A 12101-nucleotide genomic window follows, 5' to 3' on the forward strand; every position below is an offset into this window, starting at 1 on the left:
TTTATGGTCTAATACACAGTCAAGTTTTTAAATACTTCATATTTACTTGAAAAGAATGTATAATTTTATTATTGGTCATGGACTTCTATATTTGTCCACTAAATACAGCTTTTTTTTTTTTTAAGTTGGAGTCTCACTCTGTTGCCCAGGCTGGAATACAGTGGCATACTCATGACCTCTGCAGCCATGACCTGCTGGGCTCCGGCAATCCTTCTGCCTCAGCCTTCCAAATAGCTGGAACTATAGGCGTGTGCCGCCACACCTAGCTAATTTTTCTTGATTTATCGTAGAGATGAGATCTCGCCAAGTTACCCAGGCTGGTCTCGAACCCATGAGCTCAGGCAATCCTCTCACCTCGGCCTTCCAAAGTTCTGGGATTATAGGCATGAGCCACTGCGCCCAGCCTAAATATAACTTTTTAATCTTTAGTTTTTTTCTCTTTACTTACACTTTTTTTTTCCTTGAAACTATGGAGCTTCCAATAGTCTGCATATTTCAGTGAGCATCCCTGTGGTATAGTTTAACATGTTCTTCTGCTTTCTTGAAACTCTGTATTTCCATAAATTGACAGCTGGATCTAGATCAGTGATTAGATTCAATGTTGATTTTCTTTTCGTAGGTTATACATAGATGGTGCTGTGTTCCCTGATCATGAAACTTGTAATAGTTGTCTTTTTTGTGATGTTAACAGCCATTGATATTCAGCATCTAGTCCTTTAGTTCATTAAAAATTGTAAAATGATAATTTAGTTCTATTATTCCTTCTTCATTTACTAGCTGGAATCCTTTTACAATGAGAAACTTACCCTCTGATTATTTGTCTATTCAATGAAACAATTTGTATATGAAAGGTGAAATAAATGCTTGTTTTTCTTTATTCATTTGTCAATATAGTAAGTTTGTTCCCTAGCTTAGTCCAGTGGTGATTATTTTTTTTGTATCATTATGAACTTGTTAATTTAAATGTATTTATTGTCTCAGTTCATGGCATTTATTATTCATACTGATGTGTAAGTTGTCGTATTTCCGGCCAGTCAAAGCCTTTTCAGGTTCTTTTGTAACAACCATAGTGGTGTTTGATAGTTTTTGTGATATATGGATGAGACGTTCCAAGTTCATCTTGTGTATTTCCCCATTTCTTCAGTTACTTTTAATGAGAAATGATATGTGGAGGTTACAATTTGGATGCCAGGGGTATACATTTCTTTGGGATTTGTCGTTATTTTTAATCCTTTCATTGGATGGAGCTAGAAAATATACATCCATGTGAGTGTATATTTTTTATTTAAGGTGAAACACGTCATGGAGTTTAAACTAATACTTCCAATTTATTTATTTTTATTTTTTTAATTAAAATTTTTTTTTAATTTTAAAGATGTGGGGTACAATTCAGGGTTAGGTATACAAATGTTCAGTATGCAGATGCCCTCGTTGATGAGGTGTGCCCCTCCCTCCTCTGGCAGTTTCCCTCAACTGCCAATCCTACCTCTCCGCTTCCCTAGCAGTTTGCCACTACTGCCAATATCTTTCTTATAATTACTTCCAATTTTAATTTAGCACCATAAGGTTAATTTTTTCCCTACTACATGTCTTCCTTTCTCTGTTATCAAAAATCCCATTTTCTTAAGGATGCTGGGGATGGCAGAATTATGATACTCCATCTCACTCATTCAGCTTGTTCCTCATCTAGTGACCTCAGAATAGTAGTACTAAACCAATCACTAACAGCATGATTCCTACAAGTGTGATGGTATTGTTTTATATCATTGTTTATAGATACTTGTTTTTTTCTCATATCAGTTTTGATAAATTATACTTTTTAAGTAGGAATATGTCTGTTTCTTATAAATTTGTATAGTGCTGGCACAAAATTGTCCTGTATCTTTATTATTGTTTAAACCACTGCTGTCAATGAAGTTGTATTCTCATTTTCATTCTTGCCATTACTTATTTGTATCTTGTTTTTCTTTTTGCTTTATTTTATCAGAAGTTTGTTGATCTCATTAGTCTTTGGAAGAAAAACATTTTGGCTTTTTGAGACTCTATAATATCTTTATATTTAATTAATTTATCTATCTCTCCCCATTTCTTCTGTTTTCTTTGGATTTATGTATTTTTTTCCTCCTCTAACTTCTTAGGGGAGTTACTTGTCTCATTATTTTCCATGTGCGACCGGCTGTGTAGGCGAAGCCGCAAGCGCAAAGGCATTCACCAGGACAGATCTTAATTAAGAAAGCTTGATTTACTTCCAGGAAGATACCTTGTAAAGGGCACAACAGGCAGAACAGGAGCAAGAATGTCTGCTGTCAGCAAAGAGGCAGTGGCCTGAGGGTCTTCCCAGTGGTATTTGACTCTCTATGGTTAGGGTGAGTTTTTGGAGTCCCATCTTACATCTGAGTTCCTAGCACGCAAATGAGGCAGTTCTGAGGGGTTGATATCTGACCTTGATTGGCTACTTATGGGCCAACTGGAGGTTTGTAAAGCTGCTGGTCAGCTGTGGGGTTTTGTTTCTTTGACAGTAACAGTTGACTGTTCTTTGTTCCTCATGGCCAGCATCAAACGTTTTACAGCTGGCCGTTCAGCTTTTACAATTCTCATTCTGAGATGTCCTCAGCACTGTTAGCTTACCCAATTGGTGCTGGCCTAGTCGGGCTTTATGTGCCTCCACATTATTCACGACCTTTTCTTTCCTCATAGAAATACTTAAGGTTATTATTTTCCATTTCGTGTATCGTTATAAATAGCAATTTGTAAGTTCTAATTTGATAGAGTCTCCTAAATAAAATTTGATATAAATATAAATAAATTTGGCATAAATAGTAATTTGTAAGCTCTAATTTGATAGTCTCCTAAATAAATCTGATAGACTCTCCTAAATAAAACTATTCTCCAATAGGTTTATGTATTTCTTATATAATGTTTTGCAATCTTCTGAGAATGATTTTTTTTTCTGTCTTTTAGCAAAGGAATCTTGGTAATTTCTCCCCATTTATTGTTTATAACTTCATTTATAGCATGGATATACCTAGTTTTGCATTATTGGATCTGTTACTAAGTTTTTCTTTTTTCTTAGTTCTTTTTCTGATAATTCTTTCACAGGTCCTCCTTAAGTTTTTTTTTTTTTTTAACTGTAGTCCGCCCCTCCAACGGTCTGAGGGACAGTGAACTGGCCCCCTGTTTTAAAAGTTTGAGGACTTCTGCAAGAGTTTCAAAAACTGTGTTCCTGTGCTCTGCAGTACTCCTTTCACTATTCTTTCTATGGTGCCTGGCTTTTCTTCAACTTTAGACTAGTTGGTTTTCCTGTGACCTCAGCTCTCTTAGGAGTTCCCCAAAGTTGCAGTGTTCAGATTATCTGGATTTTGTTGTCATTAGGGTGGGAATGAATGCTCTTTCCAGCCAGACACATTCTTTTTCTTATCAAGTCATTTTTGGTAAATTCAAATTTCAAATTGCCATATATCATTTTGCATTAGCACTACCATTTGAATGTCTTTTTCCTACAGATATATTTTCTTTTATATTTATGTGTATCTTCATTGAAGTTGTATTTCTTTCTATGGTGGTCTCTTAGGTACTTAATTTGTATTTGAAATATTTCAATGTTTATAGGTTAAAGAGTATTCTTTTAATATGTAAGTTTTAAGTTTATGAGTTCTCTGACTTCCTCAATTTTTAGTTCTGATTTTCAAATTATTGACATATGTTATCTAGAGTTATACACTACAACTTGAGGACTTGTTTTGTTCTTATAACATTAGAAAAACATTAAAGTGTATAAATTTTTTTGCTGCCAGATTTTTTATTGATCGAGCTTATTATTTTAGTATACCTAGCTAATTTTAAGGTGATGTGAAAATTATTTGCTCATGGCATAATTGTGTGACAGAATTGATTTTTATTACCAAGAAATTGTTAATATTGATAAAATATTTTTTGAAAATATTTTAACTGAGCTGCTGGTGTCTTATTTTTTAAAATATAGTATTATAAAAAGTTGTTGATAGATTATTTTTAGCAGATGTCTTTGACATATTGAACTGCTATTGTTATTTTAAATAAATGATACTGTATCATCATGTTGGAAACAATATTGCATATTTTAACCTAATTTTACCTCCTCGTTGCGTTCATGAACTTTAACAGTGGTTTGCTAAATGTTTTCTTTTTCTCTTTATAGGTTATTTTAGTGTCTGCCAATAAATTGACTCGTTACATAGAACCATGCCAATTAACAGAAGATTTTGGTGGGAGTCTCACCTACGATCACATGGACTGGTTAAATAAGAGGCTGGTTGGTATATTACAATGAGATAAAATGTTATCGCACATATAATGTTATAATTTTAATCAACTAAAAATGTAGATTCTTTTCTTTTTTACAAAAATGGGGAAATAATAATACATAGCATAACGTTTGTGGACAGATGCTGTGGAGTCATACTAACTTAATTAGAATCCTGATACCAGTTGCTAGGTTTGTGGCCTTCAGAAATGTATTTTGTCTTTCCTTATCTTGGTTTTCACATCTCTAATATGGAAGTAATAAAAATAATAGTATCTACCTTGTGGGATCATGGGTAAAATGAAATGAATATACATATAAAGCAGAATACCACCTTACATGACATAGTAGCACTACATAAATGTTAGCTATTATTGTTGTTGTTAGTAGCATTAGTAGGAGTTGTACATTTTTAAAGTAGAAAAACAGAGTAATATAATCTCTTAAGAGGTGATCTAATTGATACCATTTTCAGAGGATATTCAAACCTCAGTTTGAATTATCAATTTAAAGTGCACTTTGAGAGATTAAACATTTTCATTTCTGAATATGTGTCTTCTGACACATATTTCTGGAACAGATTTCTGGAACCTACTACCCTGTAAAATTTGAATTATTTTTATATTGAATTACTAAAAGCACAGAGTTCAGATTAATGCAGTTTAACTTATATGTTAGTTTTATTGGGGAATAGTGGACTTTTGGTTATCTCTGGAAGGATAACCATTTCTATTTTCACTATATTTATAAAGTGATATCAGACAAATGATTGTCTACTTGTCTGTGAAAATAGTGGTTTGAATGTAAATCTAAATTTACCACAAGTAGTTTAAACAGGCTTGCCCAAATCTCTTTTTAAAAATATTTGAAGAAATCATATTAAAATTATACCTAATTTGCTTAATCTACATACTTGTATATATAACTTAACTGTTACATGTAGCCAACATGTCTTGGTGTAGAATAACATAATGAAATGTTCTATAACCGTTATTGTAGGCTTAGAACTTGTCTAAACAACATTTATATAGTTACAACTGTTACCAGTGCAAATGTTTCTCAAAGAAACACAGGAATAAAAATAAACTTGTCTGAATGGAGAATACAAATAATTTCTAATGTGTTTAAAATTTTACAATTTCTTATATAAAACTAACTATTCATTGTTTTAGGAAGTGGTTTTGTCTTCTCTTGTGTGCATTGTTGTGCTCTGGTGGTTGAATTGCACTAAATGACTTCAGGGGAAGGAAAGGGAATCCTGGCTGGCTAATTCTGTTGCTCTTAACTGACAGTCCTTATTACTTAGTAATGCTTAAGACGATTCTAAGTATGTTAACAAAATCTTATGTTGTAGGTTTTTGAGAAGTTTACAAAGGAATCTACATCACTATTAGATGAGCTTGCCTTGATTAACAATGGCAGTGATAAAGGAAATCAGCAAGAGAAAGAAAGGTAAGTGACTCGTGATGGCAATTATATCCTTGCAAAACTATGATTAATCTGATAAAATATACCTCTGTTGTTAATGAAAGCCAAAAGAACTACAGTAAACAAGACTCTATTCTAATAAAATTGACATACATTATTCATGAGAATTTGCTTTACATGTAAAACATATTTATTTAAATCAAAGTTTCTTTACAAAAGCCATTTTTTATGACTAGTAATGTATTTACTTTTCTGACACTATGTAAAATGTTCAGTTGCAAGAACACATTTTCAAAATGAAATAATTTTCTACTTTCTTAGTGTTATATTCTTTACTGGTAAAGAACATAAAAGAGGTTGCAGATTGAAATAAAATTATTATAACCTTATTTAAATACATTAGCACTTAAATGTCTAGCTTGTAGAACTTCTGTCCTTGTAAAATATATGATATTCATGAGTTCAACTTAGGGAATTTAGTGTTTTGTGACACAAGATGAAGTAACATTTGGGCTGTATTGTGTAAATGTAACTATCTAGGTTTATTATTTTAACAGATTTCCATTGAACTTTACAACCTTGTCAGCTTTTATTTTTCTGTTGGTAAACTAAGTCCCTCTCCTTAAGTTAAAAAGCACCTTAGGAAACAAACTAACTTTTCTAGTCTTTTGATTATTGCTGGTCACTAGAACAGAAATTTTTCATTAGGAAATTTGGAAGAATCAATATAAGAGGGGACACACACAAAAAATGGAATTTATTTAAAACTTTTGTATTTATTCTTACATGGTTGAACTTCAGTCACCTTCAAAGTACTCTGTTTGATGCAGTATACCTATTGAGACACCTTTTCCACTTCAAAACAGTGTTTGAGCTCGTCAATTTTGATGACTTTTAGTGGTTCTGCCATTTTTTGTTTCATTTCTTCCATGTTGGCAAAACATTTCCTTTGAGGAATTTTTCATCTGAGTAAACAAAAAAGAGTTTCTCAGGGAAAGATCAAGTAAATAGGGAGAGTAGCCACTTTTTCATCAAAAACTACTGAACACTCAGCACTGTGTGGGCCCAAAAAATCACCCATCACAAAATAGGCTTTGGATCTGACTTTGACAATCCAAAGTAAGAGGGATGTAAGACGATCATAGTTTTAATACCAAGTCTTGATGAAAACAAAGTCAAAATGTGAAAATAGTGGTTTCAGTGTAAATCTAGTTAAATTTGCCACAAGTAGTTAGGAACATTCCTATGCTATAGATGCCATATAAAAATGTAAAATAAGTTTTTGCCTATATATAAATATGTGATTGTGTGTATGTATACAGATATCACACACATATATGCTATGGTTTAGGAATTGAAAATGTCACAATTAGCTGAACTTCTTTGCTTTCCCATTAGTTCCTCAGAGTAAGTTTGATGTTTCCTTGTTATGTTCCTGAGGAAAGACATCCTAAGAGAAAGAAAGCCTGTAGAAAATGAGTTCATAGCCGGGTATGGTGGCTCACACCTGTAATCCTAGCACTTTGGGAGGCCGAGGTGAGGGGATTGTCTGAGCCCATGGGTTTGAAAACGGCCTGGGCAACTTGTCGAAACCTCATCTCCATAATACATCAAAAAATTAGCCGTGTGTGGTAGCTTGCACCTGTAGTTCAGGCTACTTGGAAGGCTGAGGCAGAATGATCGTCTGAGCCCATCAGGTCAACATTGGGGTGGCCATGAGCGTACCCTGCACTCCAGCTTGGGCAACTCCAGTTCAATAAAAGAAAAAAAGAAAATGAGTTCATGGTCAAAGAGTTTAATGCTGTTGACTGTGTTTCCCTCTGAGAGTGATTGTGAACGTGACAGATTTCAGGGTCTGAAGAAGCACTGTAGCATAGAAGCCTGTTTAATTGCTTCCTTAAGGTGTATCTTGTTCAATGTTTGGGGAAACACTTCTGGAATCTCTGGCTTACATGACTACATAAAGTTTCAAGTAAAATCTTGTGTTTACCAACCCCTCCTCAAGAAACTCAATGGTTGTTGCTTAGTTTCTCTTAAATGTCAGATAATAAAGTCCCTCCTTTTGCAAATTTTCATCAACTTTCTTTATGTCAACTCTCAGGAAGCATCTAACTACTCAAGACATGATGACCTAGATCAATTGACAGAAAGTGAAAAATTTAGCACAAAACCAATCAGTTACAGCAGCATGGTCCTTGGATTTGGTTTGTCCCCACGGAAACACACACACACACACACACACACACACACACACACACACACACACACCTACAGATCTGGAATATCAGAGAGAATATTTACAGCTATCAAAGGTTACTTTAGATCAGCAAAAATTTTGGTTGGAGGATAGCTGCATGAATTTTTAATGTTACATTTCTAGGTTACTATATAATTACAAATTTCATTTTGAAATAAATATTCAGTGGATAAATACTAAGTGGATTTCTTCCACTAAGTGGATATATTTGAAATAATGCTATAATTAATAACAACAAACTATATTTTTCCAACTAGTATATTTTGTGATTTATTACATTGGTATTTCTGTGGCTGCTAGTATTTAATTTTCTCTAATGGTCTTGAGAGAAATTATATGCATGGTGGGATACTGTGCTTCAGATTTCCATACTTGTGCCCCTTTTTTCATTATGTTATACCGATGTAGATATAGTTTTTAAAAATTACTGTTTTGGACCATTGCCTTGCTCTTGCTGTTGCCATGCTTCCTGGCTTTGGCCTCCTCCCCCACCTTGGGAAGGTGAATCTTCTCTCTCCCTTCTCCTTCTCTCTCTAATTTACTTTTAAATTAGCTTTTCTTTCTTCGCCGAAAAATAAAAAATTAGAGTAATTAAAAATAAAAATTACTGTTTTGGTATTTGTCAGGTCTGTGGATTTAAACTTTCTTCCATCGGTTGACCCTGAAACAGTTCTTCAGACAGGTAAGATGAAAAATATACATTTATTGTTGATCATAATCCAGTAAACCAGCTGGATTGATTGGTTCATGAAATAAACATTAATTTAGGATGTATATGGCATAGTACATGTGCAAGGATATCAAGGGAAAAAGTTTTCAAACTGCTTTGTAGTTTAGCCTTACAGTATGTTTGTATCTCTCTCTTGAAATATTTGTATTTATTTTCGTATCTGTAAAATGGAGATAAAAATTTCTATTTCAGTGGTTTGTTACAAGAAATATTGAACTCATTATGTGCCAGGCATTGTGATTTTTTTTTCTTTTTTTGAGTTGGAGTCTCACTCCATCACCTAGGCTGGAGTGCAGTGGTATGCACACTCACAGCCACCCCAGTGTCGACCTGCTGGATTCAGGCAATCCTTCCGCCTCAGGCTTCCCAGTAGTGGGAACTACAGGTGCACGCCACCACACCTGGCTAATTTTTTTTAATTTATTGTAAAATCGAGGTCTCACCAAGTTGCCCAGACTGGTCACGAACCAATGGGCTCAGGCAATCCTCATGCCTTGGCCTCTCAAAGTGCTAGGATTACAAGCTTGAGCCACTGTGCCCGGCCAGGCATTGTATTTTTATTTATTTTAATGTTTCATTCTCCTAACAGCCCTTTGAAAGAATTAATATTAGTTTCTCCATTTTATACTTGAGGAAGACAAAGCTTAGAAATTATAAAAAATAACTTGCTTAAGATCAAGTTACTATTCAACTCTATCATCGTGGCTCAAAACAGGTCTAAATCTAAAGCCACTAGCTATGTAAAAACACATCACCTGTGTAAAAACACTTAGCGCCTTGCAGTTGCCTTCACATAGTGAGTGTTCAGTACTGCCTGATATGTATATTCCAACCCAAATATCTTCAATAGTGTTTCACAAATTCCAGGAGAACAAATTGGAATTCCTACCACTGGAAATTCCTTAATTTTATTTCTGGTCCATTTTTTCTAATAATAATTTATAATTCTAATCCTAGGTGTATCAGGCACTGTTCTAAGCACTTTACGTATGTTGACTTATTTTTTCTCCACCATAGTCCTGAGAAGTAAGTGCTAGTATCATTCCAATTTTAAGCGTGAAACTGAAGTACAAAAAGATTAAGTACTTAATGAAGTATATACAGCTAGTAAATGCTAGAGTTGGGATTTGAACTCAGGCAGTTTGGTTTCAAAGTATGATATTTGAACTCATTGTGTTGTGCTGCTTCTCTAATGGAAATGGTATCCAAAGGAAGATGTTAAGAGTAACAATCGCTAAGGTAGAAAAACTAAATGTCTTCTGACAGTAGTGGTTTTTATGAATATATAAAAAGTAGACTTTGCACAAATCTTTAAAACAAGTGTTTTTCCAGTTATAAAATATAATGAAAAATAAAGAAATCAATGACAAATATCTTTATTATACTGACTCAGTTTCCTAAGTTTTTCTAGTATGATATATATCTTATTTCCTTAGAGAACAAAGAGATACTTAAAGTTTTTGAATTATTATGTATTTTGAAGTTACAGTAGGCTGTCACTAAAAATACTGTTCTAGATGCAAATCTTAATTCCATGTATATATTTAATATTTTGAAAGCTTTTCAAGTCATTGTATTTAGAAGCTTTTAAAATTTGTCTTTTAAAAATTAACTTCTTATGCTTTTAGGTCCTATTTAACTTGTTGTTAACTTTTAAAGTAGAGACTGAAAAGACTATAAAATGGATAGGTTTACAACAATCTTGGATTTTTTTTTTTTTTTTTTGAGTTGGAGTCTCACTCTGTTGCCCAGGCTGGAGTACAGTGGCATGCTGACGGCCACTGCAATCTCGACCTGCTGGGCTCAGGTGGATCTTCTACCTCAGCCTTCCAAGTAGCTGGAACTACACTTCCGTGCCACCACCCCTGGCTAATTTTTTTATTTTTTTGTAGAGATGAGGTCTCGCTACATTGCCCAGGCTGTTCTCAAACCCATGAGCTCAGGCAATCTTTTCACCTTGGCCTCCCAAAGTGCTGGGATTATAGGCGTGAGCCACCGCACCCGGCCCAGATATTTTTTTTATAAATTGAAACTATTTCCAAGCCATTATAAGTTTGGTTTCTCTATATTGAAAGCCACTTAAATATATGATTCTTTTTGGATAAAGATGAAGAGAATTTAAATATCTGTATATTGTTTTGGCACCTGAATATTAATTAGAATAAATTTATCCCGGAAAAACATCTTTATTTACTTTTAAAATCATCTAATACCGGTAGCTTTAGATGTTGTACATCTACAATTTTAGTTTCTCATGTGTGAGTAGATTTTCTAAATGAGTTTGCTGTAACTGGATCACATTCAATTCATTTCTAACAATTTAATGACTTTTTATGATTCACAGTGTGAAGATTCTCATAGAGATTATTTAAATTATTTTGTACCCGTAATAAAAACTTTCTTTAATCACACATTTGTTACACTGTATCAAAAATGCAACTTTTTCTTTAAGTGCTATGATTGAAAATATGGATTAATACTGAAATCTTACACCATACTGTTTGGATTAATATTATCAAACAGAGATCCCATAGTGTAATATTGCTCTACAGGGAAATAGGATTGGTTGCCAAAGTATCCTGAGTATTGAGTCCACCAATAACAAGGATATGATTGATAGAAAAAATATATATAAGCCACATATATGCTATACTTAATGTGTGGTAAAGCATATGTATGTTATATATATTTATGATGCATGATATAGAATTTTAATATACTATCTAGTTTGCATAGTATGTAGATGCACATGCAAATATATATACGTATGCAATTTTTCTATTGTGATACATATATTTTTAAATTGTATTTCATACTTGTGATGTGGTGGGTAGATAGATTTTAAAAATAAATTATTAGAATTGAGAAGGTTCGGAAGTAAGAATTGTATTTCTATATAGATATTAATTACAAGTATCTTTTATTTTTAAAGGGCATGAATTGTTATCCGAATTGCAGCAGCGTCGATTTAATGGCTCCGATGGAGGAGTCTCCTGGTCTCCTATGGATGATGAACTGCTTGCACAGCCGCAGGTTATGAAATTATTAGATTCACTCAGAGAGCAGTATACCCGCTACCAAGAAGTTTGTAGGCAACGTAGTAAGCGCACACAGTTAGAGGAGATTCAGCAGAAGGTGATGCAGGTAGGTGTCTGATTTGAATTTTTTTTTAACTCTTTTTCTTTTTTTTTTTTTTAACTCTTTTTCATTCCAAATTTTTTTCCTGATTGAAGGACGATGGCACCAGTGAGACTCGGTACCCTTTGAGGCCAAGAGATTTATTAGAGCAGCGGCTACAGGGAGAGGGAAGGAGGTCTGTAACCGCCTGGTGGGAAAAGGGAGTGAGAGAGAGAGGGCAAGAGAGAGGTCTGTATTTATCGGTTTTGGGAGGGGGCGGCCTGTGC

The 12101-nt window shown here is 33.9% G+C and overlaps 1 protein-coding gene across 1 annotated transcript in view; it reads left to right on the plus strand.

Annotated features, from left to right (window-relative positions):
* The window catches only part of LOC103264262 (SEC14 domain and spectrin repeat-containing protein 1-like), a gene marked incomplete at its 3' end in the record, with an annotated part of 49342 nt that extends 37279 nt beyond the window's left edge, over positions 1-12063 (plus strand). Inside the window, exons 5-9 of the mRNA XM_021714377.1 lie at positions 4178-4291; positions 5637-5734; positions 8594-8649; positions 11630-11841; positions 12011-12063. Of these exons, the coding sequence (XP_021570052.1) occupies positions 4178-4291; positions 5637-5734; positions 8594-8649; positions 11630-11841; positions 12011-12063 (533 nt within the window). The remainder of the gene's footprint in view (positions 1-4177; positions 4292-5636; positions 5735-8593; positions 8650-11629; positions 11842-12010) is intronic.
* Between the last annotated feature and the right edge of the window lie 38 nt (positions 12064-12101).

Source organism: Carlito syrichta, unplaced genomic scaffold (genome assembly GCF_000164805.1).
Source record: "Carlito syrichta isolate Samal-C Ts95f unplaced genomic scaffold, Tarsius_syrichta-2.0.1 Scaffold305638, whole genome shotgun sequence".
NCBI classification, from domain to species: domain Eukaryota; kingdom Metazoa; phylum Chordata; class Mammalia; order Primates; family Tarsiidae; genus Carlito; species Carlito syrichta.